The sequence below is a fragment of the Acanthochromis polyacanthus genome, chromosome 1 (genome assembly GCF_021347895.1).
Source record: "Acanthochromis polyacanthus isolate Apoly-LR-REF ecotype Palm Island chromosome 1, KAUST_Apoly_ChrSc, whole genome shotgun sequence".
Classification (NCBI taxonomy): domain Eukaryota; kingdom Metazoa; phylum Chordata; class Actinopteri; family Pomacentridae; genus Acanthochromis; species Acanthochromis polyacanthus.
The window spans coordinates 66,827,255-66,842,768 of NC_067113.1; the positions used below are offsets into that span (position 1 = coordinate 66,827,255).

At 39.4% G+C, this 15,514-nt stretch overlaps 1 protein-coding gene across 4 annotated transcripts in view; it reads right to left on the reverse strand.

Moving 5' to 3' along the window:
* LOC110971717 (chloride anion exchanger) overlaps positions 1–15,514 on the reverse strand; it is a 63,194-nt gene that overhangs the window by 12,897 nt on the left and 34,783 nt on the right. For all 4 annotated transcript variants that reach the window (XM_051953995.1, XM_051953996.1, XM_022222115.2 and 1 more), the window contains 14 exons: positions 14,764–14,903; positions 13,674–13,784; positions 13,434–13,594; positions 11,149–11,313; positions 10,898–11,050; positions 8,897–8,979; positions 7,520–7,667; positions 7,301–7,414; positions 5,186–5,263; positions 4,994–5,089; positions 4,754–4,860; positions 4,038–4,107; positions 2,134–2,226; positions 1,814–1,909 (listed from right to left, as the gene is read on the reverse strand). In XM_051953995.1, coding sequence (XP_051809955.1) covers positions 1,814–1,909; positions 2,134–2,226; positions 4,038–4,107; positions 4,754–4,860; positions 4,994–5,089; positions 5,186–5,263; positions 7,301–7,414; positions 7,520–7,667; positions 8,897–8,979; positions 10,898–11,050; positions 11,149–11,313; positions 13,434–13,594; positions 13,674–13,784; positions 14,764–14,903 — 1,615 coding nt within the window. The remainder of the gene's footprint in view (positions 1–1,813; positions 1,910–2,133; positions 2,227–4,037; positions 4,108–4,753; positions 4,861–4,993; positions 5,090–5,185; positions 5,264–7,300; positions 7,415–7,519; positions 7,668–8,896; positions 8,980–10,897; positions 11,051–11,148; positions 11,314–13,433; positions 13,595–13,673; positions 13,785–14,763; positions 14,904–15,514) is intronic.

Here is a 15,514-nt window from a genome sequence, read left to right on the forward strand (position 1 = left end):
CCACTGTTGAAGAAAAGTCATATTAGATCTCGACTAGAGTTTGCCAAAAAGCACGTGGAAGACTCCATGGTCAAGTGGAAGAAGATTCTTTGGTCTGAGGAGACCAAAATTGAGCTTTTTGGCCATCAGACAAGACGTCATGTTTGGCGGAAACCAAACACTTCACATCACCAAAAACACACCATCCCCACTGTGAAGCATGGTGGTGGCAGCATCAAGCTGTGGGGATGTTTCTCAGCAACTGGACCTGAAAGGCTTGTAAAGATAGAGGGCAGAATGAATGCTGCAAAATACACTGAAATCCTGGGGGGCAATCTTTTTCAGTCTGCAAGAGAACTACGTCTTGGGAGATGATTTATTTTCCAGCAAGACAATGATCCAAAACATACTGCAAAAGCTACACAGGAATGGTTAAAAAAGAACCAGGTAAATGTTCTGGAGTGGCTGAGTCAAAGCCCAGACCTCAATCCTATAGAGAATTTGTGGCTGGACTTGAAAAGGGCTGTTCATGCCCGATACCCGCGCAACCTGACAGAGCTTGAGCAGTTTTGCAAAGAAGAATGGAGCAAAATTGCAGTGGGCAGATGTGCAAGACTGATTGAGACCGATCCACACAGACTCACTGCTGTGATTGCAGTCAAAGGTGCATCTACTAAATACTGACTTGAAGGGGGTGAATAATTATGCAACCAATTATTTTCATTTGTATAATTTTCTTTCATTAACATTACTTTATAGAAATCTGTTTTCACTTTGACCCTCAAGCGACCAAGCTATTTTAGCGACTAAAATGACCGACTGAGGTCATTTATGACCTCACTATATTTTACACAGGAATATGTCTACTTCAGTGCCTTTTTTTGTACTTTCTTACCTATTCCACTCCACTGAATTTTAAGATGAATATTCTAAAATAACCTTCTGTAATTATTCATGGATTTTAATCATTTTTGACTCAGAGCTAAAGTAAAACCACATGAACAATATGATGCATTGTAAGAACGCAATAACATTTATTTCGACACGCTTTGTCTGACACTTCTTTTAAAACTTTGTTCCTTTTGTTTCCTTAATAGTAAATCAAAAGCACATAAAAACAAAATCTACACAAACATCTTGTCTGTATGTGTGCAATGTAACATGCAGAGAGGTATTTAGATTAGGGGCGGCTGTGGCTCAGGTGGCAGAACCGTTCGTCCAATGCAAGACACTTTACCCACCTTACCTCCAGTGCTGCCACTTACACTGGTGTATGAATGTGTATGCTGTGTAATGTTGGTGGTGGTCAGAGGGATTGTAGGAGTGGACTGGCAGCCAGTCAGTCTGCCCCAGGGCAGCTGTGGCTAAAAATGTAGGTCTGCCAGCTATAGTGCACTGTAACACACTGAAATATAGCGATTAGAGGTAGAAATAAATAAATAAAACTAAGGCCTACAATAGTGAAAAACCTATACATCTTTCTGGGGTCATAAGTGACCCCAGACAAGTTTCCATTATCCTTGTCACACCAGTTGGCCGATCTCTACAAAAAACTATGAGCAGCTGTAGGACAAGTAGATTGACAAATTCATGGTAGGAAACATTTTTCGGATAAAAGATAGAAAAATGTCAAATATAATTATATGGCTGGGGTCACAAATGACCCCACTAGGTTGAGATTTTTTTCCAATAATTTTTTTTGTTAAAAATCTAAATTTTATTGACCACGATTGATTTATGAAAGCAATAAAAGCGTAAAACATCAAAGGGAGTGAATACTTATGATAGGCACTGTATATGCTGTTTTTATCTCAAGGTCAAAGTCATCACTTACCGATGTCCACTGCAATTCCCCTTTCTTCAGAAGTTTCCGAATCACCCTCACTGCTTTATTCCTCTTCCTCAACACTCTCAGTGGGTTAAATCCGAGCTGGAAGGCATAGGTGTGACATAAATCACGATAAGATCAGGTTAGACATAAACACTGTTAAGTTGACGACATGAGTTTTAGAAGGAAGTTTATTTGATTTTATTTTTCCTTTTACAGGACCATTTATGTTTTTCCCCCATTAAATCAGATAAATTAAATTAGCAAAACCCAGGGTTATTATTTTATTCTTTTGCTATTACAGTTTGCAGCCAGGTGAGACTTACAGCTTCCACCAGCTTGGTCCTGAAGAACTCAATGTTGGCGAAAAAGAGAGGTGATGGGATCCTGAAGATCTTCACTCCTGCTGGCTCATATATCTAGAGAATCATTACCACAATATATAAAAAATATTGTAAAACCATGGCAGCATTTTGACTATTCTTTTCAAACTAAGATGCAAACATAGAACAGAGATCCCCTCTAGACCTAAAATGGAGCCCTTTTTCCTGTATTGGTACTTCTGAGAAGCTCTACAAAATTGCTGTGAGGGGCTTGATGCTGATTTGTTAATCAGAGAGGACAACAAGCCTAACTTTTTTGTCCCCTCAATGTCCTTGGTGAGTCCTCTCCTCTCTAATATTACCATGGAGAACATTAAATTGAAGTTGTAGGCTAACATAACAAACCTCCATTGTTCTATTTCCAGTGAGCTTACAGAGCTAGAATTATGTCCAATAACTACTATTTGTTATTGTTCTGACACCCTTGGCGTTTACATTGCTGTCAAAACTGTTGGGTCACAGTGGAAACAGAAAGGCTGAAAGGCCACTTTTAGTCTCAGGCAAATGGAAAGACTTTGGTAGGTACTGAATAAATACTACAATACTACACATTAAAAAAACACTTTAAAGAATGAATTCAACACAGTTCAAAATATAGGGAAGGCTTTTTTCCCAGAGAGACGGAGAATTAGATGAGAACATTGATGCTGCTATAAGTCAAACATGATGCAGAAGTTATTCTAGAAATACAGACGTGTAGAGAGTAAATCACGCTACCAAGGAGCGCTGCGAGTTATGAGACGATCAACATTGGTCTGTCTGTCTGTCTGTTAGCAACATTACTCAAAAATGGACTAACAGATTTGGAGGAAATTTTTCAGGGAAGGTCAGAATGACACAAGGACCAAGTGATTAGATGTTGGCAGTGATGCAGCTTATAGTCGGGAAATACAGATTTGTTAAAGATTTCTGTATCATTGTGAAATAGCAGCACGGCATCATTGTAACCAACAAGTGAACACTACATCAGCTGCCTGCTGATGATCGCATGACTGTGATCCTACTACAAATCCACCACTATGGACTTATCAGGCCTTATCAGTCAGAAATGATACAAGGAACAACTGAATTTCCCTTCGGGGATGAATAAAGTGATTCTGATTCTGAATAAATTGTGGGGGTGTTTCTGAGTCCCATCAATTCCCGCCACCTGCAACATACGTATTTAGGTCACACGATTCAGTATCCGGACATAACGTACACATGCATAATACACGCCTGTGCTCAGCGCAAGGTCATTTTGTTTGTGGGTACATCTATATTAAATGGACACATTCTATGTTTCTATGATTTCTGATAATCAAAAACTAATAAACAAATACTGCATTTCTGATAAAGGCATACGGGGGAATGAACAGCCTTGGAGGACTACTGCACTCAAAGTGCTTTTGTAGTTCATTTTTTACAGTGTGTAATGCACTGCACAGGTACAGATTACACAAATGGGTCATTCCAGGTGAAATGACCAGATCTTCCTTGAGGGTGTTGCTGGCGAGGCTTTTTATAGCCCAAATTCAGAAAATTTCAGACCCCCACAACTCAGAAACTATTTGAGCTACAGGCCTACAATTTTGCATAGAAAGTACTTTTGTGACTATCTAATGGCATGCAAATTTAGGACTAATTTGAAAATGGTGTGGCAACCACCATCTGGTGAAACCACACGGAATGACCCAAATAACATGTTAATAGGTGCTCTTTGTAAGCGTTTCTGTTATCTTTAGACAGAGCCTGTATACCAGAATTTATGCTAAACTTGGCTAACTGGCTGTGGACTGCAGTATGTACGTAACAGAAAAGTTTTATCACTGAACTCGCATGACAGAACACAGACCAAGCCAACTTACATCGGTGTAGTCCTTTCTGTCTTTGTAGATGTCTGTTCCCTTGATGTTGACCAGCACACTGCAGCGAGGGCTGGAATGAAAACAGACATCAAAACTGCAAAAACAATGCTTTCAAATCTGGTTCAGAACAATAAAAAGACCAAAAAAATGTAGAATCATGATAGAAATTCTGTGGGATTGTATTAACGCTGTAGTGCTTTGAGCTAAATGCTAACATTCTGATGAATGAAACGTATAATATTTACCATGTGAATCATCTTAGTTTAGAGTGTTAGCGTGATAGCATTTGCCAAGTTGCTCTAAACAGAAAGTACAGATTATGCTGATAGCAGTGTCATTAGTTTTGCAAGAATCTGATTATAAACAAAAAACGGATGATTCTTTGTTCTTCAATGAATCCTGGAAGTAAGATTATTGTTTGCATGCCATGGTGGTTCATCCCACAACAACATATCACCAAAAACAAAAGCTGTTTAACTCATTGTGACACCAAAGGAAATCATCACTGTAGTCACCGGGTATATCTCTGATCTCTGATATTCATAAGAATTTCATAAATATCCATTCAATGCATTTTGAGAAATGTCAACAGATTCAGGCGGTAGACAAGCCAGCCACAGAGCCATTTTTATGACAAATTCCAAGAGATATTTTAAGTTATGACACAAAGATAGTAAATTTTGTGCAACAGTTAGAGTTACAGGCTAGATACTAACAACTGAGTCCTCAGAACAACACTGATCAGCTCCACACCAAGACCTGCTGCCAATCCAAGATCCAGCCCCAAAAAGATGGCTAAAATACAGGTACCCAGCCACACCATCTGGATATGGGGAGAAACACATGGGGAAATATGCTTTCTGTTAGTGTCAGATAGCACAACAATGAATCCTTAAGTACAGAGGTTGATGTATCTCAAAACACTTGTTTGCTGCTCAGAGGGTGACAGGTCTTACACAGTCATGTTTGTCTCTCCTCCACAGGTAAGGCACCTCTCTGAACTGCATCAGCATGCCCTTCAAGTTGACAATGACCACGGCACCCAGTACAGACTGAAAACAACCGGCCACAGGTCAGATTCCAAACAATTAAATCACATACTGTGTCAGAGATTTGGTGATGAAGTTCAGGTTCAGAGGGTTTCTTACCAATGGTAGTGGATCCAGTAGGAATCCAACAGACAAAGTGACGATCATTACTATGATAGCTGAAAGTAAACCAGCCACCTGAAAGCAACAGAAGACATAAAGAACTGCAAAACCTGCAGAAGTGACGTCAAAAACATCATGTTGCAGTTCCTGTAGCTTTGTACAAAGTTTAGTCCCATTGAAGCTGATTTTTATTTCTCAAGTATGTTCATACGCTTAATATTAATTAGGAAAAGAATGCAACACTTGCTTCATCTGAACACTGCAGGTCAGTGCTGTTGAGGATTTTAAATAGTCCCTCATCATATAATGTGAGCCGATTCCAAGAAGACATTTAAAATATATGTTACAATATTTTTAAAAAGTTAATAATCATATTAATATCTGTTCTTCCTCATAAAACTACTAAGACTGTGTATTATGTCAAGGTCACATCTTTCCGGACTAGTAAGTCACTTGCTATGCTAAGATTAGGTTAGATTTTTTTATTTGGAAGGTTCAGATCTTATAATGAAGTAATATTGGTAATACAAGTAAAAGTACAGGTTTTAAGACTTTACATTAATAAAATTGTTTCAGCAAAATCAACTTAAAAGTGACAGTGTAACAATATCTGTAGTGCAGGTAAGAATGCTGTGTTGTATGTTGTCATACATTAGAGCATTAAACTGTAAATACTGATGTGTTAATGCATAAATTCCATTTCAGTGTTGTGGTTGATTGAGGTGAGCTTTATGACCTCATATGATGAGAGTGCAAGCTATAAAAATGAAACAACACATCTTGTGTGTAAAAACTGCATTACACTCTAAAATGTAGTGCTTCCATTTAAAGGTAATAAAATACACCTGCTGTAAATAATATTTAATCACATTGGTGTGAACCCTGCAAAAATAAAGTGCAAAATTATACATAATTAATATAATAATTAACTATATTGTAGTTTTATAGCTTAGCTGTTCCCTTCTGATTTCAGTCTTCATGCTAAGCTAAGCTAGCAGGTAAGAGCCATTACATTATGAATTTGTCCTGTAGACGTGAGAGTATCAATCTTCTCATCTAACTCACACCAAGAAACAGATTTATTTTACATTCCATTTCCTAAAATTATAACTATTATTAACAGGGACCTACTTTTAATTTCTTTCACATTGACATAGTGTTTATTAATGTATTTATGAGCATAGCCATAGTTTCAAACATTGAGTTAACATATGTCATGCATGTGAAGGTAAATTCTGTGAGAAAATAAAACACCAGTCTTTACAGAGCTCTTGGTTTCCAATGTTTTTTCTTTGTATTTCTCTATATAGTCTTCAGCTCCTGACCACCAAGTACAAGCAGTATAGCTCACAAACACCTCCTCCTCAGCAGGTTTCCAGAAGATGGTCAGTCAGAAGAGAGCAAGATTTTATGGGACGGGGTACTTCAAAAGAGAGGAGCTAAACAACTGTGGTTGCATAAACGGTCACGGCAGGATGAATGAGGACTTATTTGAACTGTGAATCATGCCAAGCCACTGCAATTGAGGATAATAAGTAGTGGATATCTTCCCAAAAATTTTTTATAGCCTGTATGACTGAAAGAAAAGATCTTAGGTTCATAGGGGCACGTGACATTAGAATAATTGAAAACTTTCATCATTAGTTGTAAAGTGGTGCTATTTACTGAATATTTACTCCTCACTGCTTCATGATTACGTTGTTAACCTTTTGAGCCCCTTGAAGTAAAGCAACCTATCACTCACTAGTAATCACAAAGTTTTTACTGTGAAACTTACAGTTAGTCCATCAATATCAACCCTGAGAGCACAAAAGTGAAGATGAATGATGAAGTAATTAGTAATGAATGAACATTATGAAGTTAGTCACAGATAATACTGAGCTAATCATTAGCTAATGTTTCCTTAATATATGACTCCATCAGATCTTTCATAACTCATCGCTGTCTACTTTATAGTCCTTGAATTCTAGGTATTTTAAAGCTATTCATAAAGTAGATGAATCATTAGGGCATCAATGAACCGTTCCTCTTGTGTTCCTCGATGACTGCTCACTCGCATTGTAAAGTGTTGCACAGTAAGAGAATTATTAAACATCAGATACATTAGTTTACCTGAGTTTTACCCCCTGTGCTCTCCTGCACTGCACTCCTGGAAAGAGCTGTACTCGCTGCAAAAGACCTAAAGGAAGCTCCAAAGATGTTGCTGACTCCAAAGGCTATCAGCTCCTACAGCCAGAAAACACACTCCTTAATATCTAAAACACACTCAAGTCCTGATCAAACCTGTGGCTTTTATTGTGAAGCTGTAAAGGTTAAAATGTTGAGACTTACCTGATTTCCATCTATGGCGTAATCATGTTTTACAGAGTAGACTTTTGCCACAGAGAAAGCCACAGCAAAACCCACTATAGCCAAAGGAACCGCGTCCCCTGCTGTCAGCTGGATGATGTGCAGGTTTGGGGCTATCGGAGTTTCATACCTAAAATGGTAAAAGTCTGTCAGACTGGTGAATGTCTTAAAAGTGGTAGGAATTGACATTTACAGTACAATGCCAAACATCTCTACCTAGTGGACTTCACAGTGGCACCTGCTGTGAAAGTAACTGCATCTTTCAGTTTGGTGATGAAAGCTGCATAATATGATTGTTTTGACTACTCAGTGGCAGTGGAAACAAGTTGTAAATACACTACACACTACATATTATCATCAAATAAATGTACACATCAAGAACTTGCACAGCAATATTAGCTTTCGTTTGAAGTCATGTTTGTGTCCACCTAAGAAATAAAGTCTAACCTTTGTTCTTCTTTTAGCTCTGTGTCTCTCTCCCCGATGCTCAAAGGAAAAACTAGCATGTTCATTCACAACATGGTCCTCTACAGCTGATTACTAAATGTATCTGTGTGTTATCTGGTGCTGTAGTAGGTTTTTTGGATCTTTTTCCATTAAAAAAAGCCTTGCCTACCTTGGATGCCAACAGGCTCTGTAAATGTGAGTGTAACTGCAGAGTGGGTGATTATTCCCTGTGGGTTCATCACTAGAAATGACACCTTTTACATAGAATTAGTGATTTAATCCATTGTTAGCAATGTAAAAACAGATTATAAGGGTGTTATCTTCTGTTTTAATTAGAAAGAACCATCCATCCATCCATTATCTATACATCTCTTGTCCTCATTAGAGTCATGGAGGGCTGAGTCTATTCCAGCTGATTTCGGGTGAAGGCAGGAGACACCTGGACAGGTCACCAGTCTATCACAGGGCTACATATAGAGACAAACAATCACACTCACATTCACACCTACAGACAATTTGGAGTTATCAGTTAACCTCAGCATGTTTGTGGACCGTGGGAGGAAGCTGGAGAACCTGGAGAGAACCCACGTATGCACAGGGAAAACATGTAAACTCCAAAGTGCCAACCACCAAGCCACTGTGCAGTCCAGAAATGACCAGTTCAACACACACACACACACACACACACACACACACACACACACACACACACACACACACACACACACACACACATATATATATGTTTTGTTTTTTTTTTCCTGCTTCATGCAGATTGGAATGATGGCTGACATCAGATCTGCTCAGTTAAATATGGATGTACTGACTCTTTCACAGCAAAAACAACCAAAAAACAACAAAAAAAAAATCAAACTGTATTTTTGTGTGGCTTCGTTAACTTTTCCTTCTTACCCTTCTGGAATATCGCCAACAGTGCCAATGCCATATCTTGTTCTGAAGTCAAATCCATATGAAACTCCACATGCTATCACAGTCTGGAGAAGAAATGACACATATGAACAAAAGACTTGTTCCACCTGACTCATGGCATGCGGCTCAAAACTCGAGAGATTTATTTACTGCTGGATTACAGACTGTGAGCTGTTTATGTGAACTGATGAGATTTGGCATCAGTGCCAGAAATTCTGTAATATACAGTGCCTTGTGAAAGTATTCGGCCCCCTTGAACTTTTCAACCTTTCGCCACATTTCAGGCTTCAAACATAAAGATATAAAATTTTAATTTTTTGTCAAGAATCAACAACAAGTGGGACACAATCGTGAAGTGGAATGAAATTTATTGGATATTTTATACTTTTTTAACAAATAAAAACCTGAAAAGTGGGGCGTGCGATATTATTCGGCCCCCTTGCATTAATACTTTGTAGCGCCACCTTTTGCTGCAATTACAGCTGCAAGTCGCTTGGGGTATGTCTCTATCAGTTTTGCACATCGAGAGACTGAAATTCTTGCCCATTCTTCCTTGCAAAACAGCTCGAGCTCAGTGAGGTTGGATGGAGAGCGTTTGTGAACAGCAGTCTTCAGCTCTGCCCACAGATTCTCCATTGGATTCAGGTCTGGACTTTGACTTGGCCATTCTAACACCTGGATACGTTTATTTGTGAACCATTCCATTGTAGATTTGGCTTTATGTTTTGGATCATTGTCCTGTTGGAAGATAAATCTCCGTCCCAGTCTCAGGTCTTTTGCAGACTAACAGGTTTTCTTCCAGAATGGTCCTGTATTTGGCTCCATTCATCTTCCCATCAATTTTAACCATCTTCCCTGTCCCTGCTGAAGAAAAGCAGGCCCAAACCATGAGGCTGCCACCACCATGTTTGACAGTGGGGATGGTGTGTTCAGGGTGATGAGCTGTGTTGCTTTTACGCCAAACATATGGTTTTGCATTGTGGCCAAAAAGTTCCATTTTGGTTTCATCTGACCAGAGCACCTTCTTCCACATGTTTGGTGTGTCTCCCAGGTGGCTTGTGGCAAACTTCAAATGAGACTTTTTATGGATATCTTTGAGAAATGGCTTTCTTCTTGCCACTCTTCCATAAAGGCCAGATTTGTGCAGTGTACGACTGATTGTTGTCCTATGGACAGACTCTCCCACCTCAGCTGTAGATCTCTGCAGTTCATCCAGAGTGATCAGGGGCCTCTTGGCTGCATCTCTGATCAGTCTTCTCCTTGTTCAAGGTGAAAGTTTAGAGGGACGGCCGGGTCTTGGTAGATTTGCAGTGGTCTGATACTCCTTCCATTTCAATATGATTGCTTGCACAGTGCTCCTTGAGATGTTTAAAGCTTGGGAAATCTTTTTGTATCCAAATCCGGCTTTAAATTTCTCCACAACAGTATCTCGGACCTGCCTGGTGTGTTCCTTGGGCTTCATGATGCTCTCTGCACTTTAAACAGAACCCTGAGACTATCACAGAGCAGGTGCATTTATACGGAGACTTGATTACACACAGGTGGATTCTATTTATCATCATCAGTCATTTAGGACAACATTGGATCATTCAGAGATCCTCACTGAACTTCTGGAGTGAGTTTGCTGCACTGAAAGTAAAGGGGCCGAATAATATTGTACACCCCACTTTTCAGTTTTTTATTTGTTAAAAAAGTATAAAATATCCAATAAATTTCATTCCACTTCACAATTGTGTCCCAATTGTTGTTGATTCTTGACAAAAAATTAAAATTTTATATCTTTATGTTTGAAGCCTGAAATGTGGCGAAAGGTTGAAAAGTTCAAGGGGGGCAAATACTTTCGCAAGGCACTGTATCAGTGCTGTGATTGTTATGTGCCTGTCGGGATATTTGCCGTTATCTGTGTCACTATTTCTAAATGTTGCATGGTTTTAAAGCCACATGGAAACTTTGAAATGGATCGTGTTGTGCCACACTGCTCACCATGATAACCTCTATCGGGATTGGCACAGGCAGCTTGGATTTATATCTGTCATTAAGCTCCTTGACGATGAACACCACCACCATGATCACCAGGGAGATTACCACATCACAGACATTGGTGGAAGAGATCTTGTTAAAGATGATCTCCAGGGTCTGAAAGAGAAGTCCAACAGATAAAGGATCCTTTCTCAGTGACTGTGATAAATAAGCAGACAGAAGCATTGAACTATAAAGCATTGTTCTGTATTTACATATATGATGGACAGCGGCCCACTGATTCCTGGGACTTCCAGCCCGAACACAAACTTGAGCTGGGACACCAGGATGTGGATGGCAGCTGCAGTGGTGAAGCCGGACACCAGAGTGTCAGACAGGTACATGACGACAAAGCCCATCTGTAGAACACCCATCGCCAGCTGGAGGAGACGGAGAGGTCATGATGATTAAATCTGACAGACTTGTACATTTTTTAAAATAAATAACAGAGACAATAACATAAAAACATTTTAGGAATTTTTTTTAACCTCCTAAGGCCCGAGCTTTGGTTTGGTTTGCACTTTAGTTTTTTTCTATTTACCTGGGATAAGGAGTAACCAATAAATATAATATAATAACTGGAATATCTAATATCTGATTATTATGTTTATTACATTTACATTATATATATATATTTTACTAGATTTACATTGTTATTACAATTATTATTATTTGTAGTAGTAGTAGAAGTAGTAATATTAGTATTGTTATTAGTATTAACAACATGCCCTTTTGGAAAAAAAATCCAAAAACAAAAACATGTCCACATATCTGGACGGCAGGTCTTGAGAGGTGAAAACAATACCACATATAAAAATCTGTCTATTGTGTGGACATTTTTACACTACACATCACAAAGCAAAACAAATTCATCCTGTCTTGTATCCATAAATTTACAATTTTTAACTAAAATAGATGGGTTTTTTATAGTGAGGTCCTAATATGTTTGCTGTTTAAACATGCAAATTTCTTTCAAATCACAGAAACCTTCTCCTGTTTTCAAGCACCCTTGAGATAATTGCAAGTAATAATTGATCATCTGTAGTGCTGACGAAGATTGAAGTGGGATGTTGCTGATGTTCCTATTGAAGAGCTTGTTGCCCATCTGTAGGAACCTCAGAGGTTGGCAGCTGTGGCCAAAACTTCCACCTACGTCACTCAGTTTGACACCTGCTATGCAACATGTGATGCAGTGCACTGCATTGGGGGATTATTAGGAGGAAGCAGTTCATATGCCATGAACATAGATTTTTTTTTTCCAGTGGGGAATTTTGAAGGCCTCCATATAAGCCAATTGATATAAAGGTGACAAATTTAAAAAAGCAAGGTGAATACAGGTAATTGAAGAACAACAAGCCTCTTAGTAAGGTAACTTTAAACACCCTGGCACTGATTCTACAAGTCTGTGGAACTCTACTGGAGGGATGAACACCATTCTTCCAAAGATATTCCCTCATCGTGTCATGAGGTTGGTGGAGAGTTCAGCCTAAACGAAACCTTTCAGTGACCGTTTGTTTCTTACAGATGGAAGCAAAGTCATCCTGGGAGAGTCCACTCCCGTATTTGTTATTATACTACTTTCTAATCAGCCAGCAGCAGAAAGTACAAGGTTCCCTTGAGGACACGCACATGGACAGCTGAGGTCACCACAGGCGTGTAATTGTTGCTTTTATGCTGCTTTTCTAGTTTGCAGGAGTTTACTCAGCACACTGTTCTGTACATGTGCAGTAGGTCATATCCACATATTCCATGTCTGAACACTAAGGCCAGGCGTGTGCAGCATGGACTCCTGTGTGAATTCTCCATATGGACACTACATGTAGACATCTTTATGAATGGTCGGAAAGTCTCGCACACTTGTAAAGATAACAAAATGTCTGTCACGTGGACCCTGGTGAGTCCTCTTGTGTTTGTGGGCGTGTATTTGTGGATTGTACTCCCTTGCAGGCATGCACGTGGACAGCTGTGGACACCACAGATACACGGCTGTATTTGTTATACTGTTTTCTAGCCTGCTTGGACTTGTGATCTAGTTCAGTTTGCAGACTGCCTGCATAGATGCACATTTTGGACCGCACATAGACGTACACAGAGGAGTTCACATGGACTCCAGATGACTGAAATCTAGGTCGTGGTCTTGCAAACTTGTGAATGTGGAAAATGCAACAGTCCACGTTGCTGCCATGCTGCAAGGACAGTAAGGCAAAGGCGTGGCAGCAGGGAGCATACAAGGAATATGCTAATATACTGCCTGTAACTGAGCTCCTTCAGCAGACTCTAAAGTAGTAAACAGTAATAACAATAACTGTGGTGCAGCTGTCTGTGTGCGTTTCAGCAATGGAGTATAACTGAGGCTTAAAAATCATCTTAGTGTGTGGATTATATAGCTAGAGCTCCCAAATGTTTAGTTTCATTCAATCTTTGATCAAAATAGAAGTGGACTGACAGAGACGATTTCGTTGTTACAGAGCTGAACCGAGCAGGTGTGGTGAAGGGTTACCTGGATGATACCGGCCAGAAAGGTCACAGAGGAGGCCACCAACACTCTCTGCTCGTCCATTGTCAGACCTTCAAATCCTGTGATGTTCATGGCCGGCCCGTCGTCTGGGACAAGCCTGGTGACTGCCGAGCCGATCATCAGAGATAAGACTGGAAATGGACCTGCAGAGAAAGAGCCAGGCATTGGCAGATTATTGAAGACTGAAGCACTCTGAGAGCAGCTGTAATTAACTGGCCTTACCCACTGAGATGTGCCTGGAGGTGCCGAAGAAAAAATAGATGATAACCGGAAAGAAGGCAGAGAAGAGTCCATACCGGACCGGAAGAGAGGCCAGCAAACCGTAAGCCAGACCTGCAGCACAAACACACAAATTATGCATATTTACAGTATGATGCCCCTGTTTCTCTCACATAACTTCACTTTATAGTATTTTGTACTGTGCTATGATCAGAAGGCTGCTATCAGTCACAGCTACTAAATGAAAACAAAAGAATACTTTCTTTGAAATATTTTGCTCTGAAAATTAAGAAAAATTTAATGTTGTCACTGTGGAAATACTACAGTTCTAAAATTACTCACAGTATATACAAAAACACGTGTTCTGACATCAGGTTATGATGTATTAAACATTACCATTGTCTCCGTAAATGCTAAAGCAATGATAAACAATGATAAAATGACCCTACTGAGAAGTACAAAAATAATTATCCTCTGCAGGAAAAGCCAAGATCAAATATACAAAGGTAACACCTCAGGGACCGTAATCTGCTGCTGCTTAACAGTCGTATCACTCTGAACAGCCAAGATAACAGACAAGGGGCTATTTACAGGTTATCATTTATTTTTAGATTAGACACAAGCTAATGATAAAGTAGAGCCATTCAGGAGGAGAAACGAGTGAAGCCACGCTTTAACATCGAAAGATGTATGCAGTGAAACAGGAATACACCAGACAGAATTAATAAACAAAGGATGGACATTTTGCAGAGATGTGAAACATGTGGGCAAAAACATTTCTGTGAGTATGTGTGCACACATGCATGAAATTTTGAAATTTTCTGCTTCTGCAAAAACAGATTTTTTCCTGATAAAAAAATTAACCCTTCTGAATAATGTGGGACCCCCTCAGAGTTATCAGTAGAGAAAAAAGCCCCGGTATGAATTAAATGGTGAATTGTAGATATTATTTACCCCAATACTGCCTAATTAAAGATGCATCTGTCTGCTCCTTGTTCTTGGCTAGTCTGGCAATTAGTCTGGAGAGAAATATGCAGGGAAAACTGGAAAATCACTGTCAGTCAGATGCTGTAAACTCACTGTTTATCCTTACCTTGCAGGACAGCCACCAGTCCAGTGCTGATGCCAGACACGATGTCACTGAGCAGCCACTCTTTGATTTGGTAGACTTTCATCCAGCCAATGATTGGCAGAAGGGACAGAGCTGCGTTCTTGGCTCGTTTGGCATCACATCTACAATGATATATAAAAAAAGCATTATGTCCATATTACATAGGAAGTAGAGGATAGAGCACTGACCACTTCTGATGCTCTGATTTTCTAGTTTTGATGAATCTAGATTCAACATTCTGACAGTGTAATAGAGATGGCGACTGATTTTTAACGCATTAATGTTTGACAGAGATAGAAACAAAACTAAACACAAACAGTCATGTTATTAAGTACTTCTTTGTGTATTTCTATTTGATGTGGCATTCTACATTTCAAAGAAAATTACTGTACATCTGTAGTCAAACTACTCAAAGCTAGACATGTAAAATTAGAACATCATGACCAATTACAACCATAGAATTCTATTTATCTACTAGTCTAGAAACAGAACATATAATATTACATGTGGGCCATCCACAGAGGAATAGGTCCCTGTAATTATTCCTGCTCTCCATTCAGGTCCTGAAGCTTTTCCCCCATAATACAATAATGACTCTAAAACAAAACAAAGCACACATCTGATGCCGCTCTGGAGCAAGAAGCAGGAAGAGGGAAACTTGTACAGAATAGACCAGACCGATCTCACGAGGATTTGTGAAACTGTCACGTAAATTTTTGTTTCGGTTTCGTGC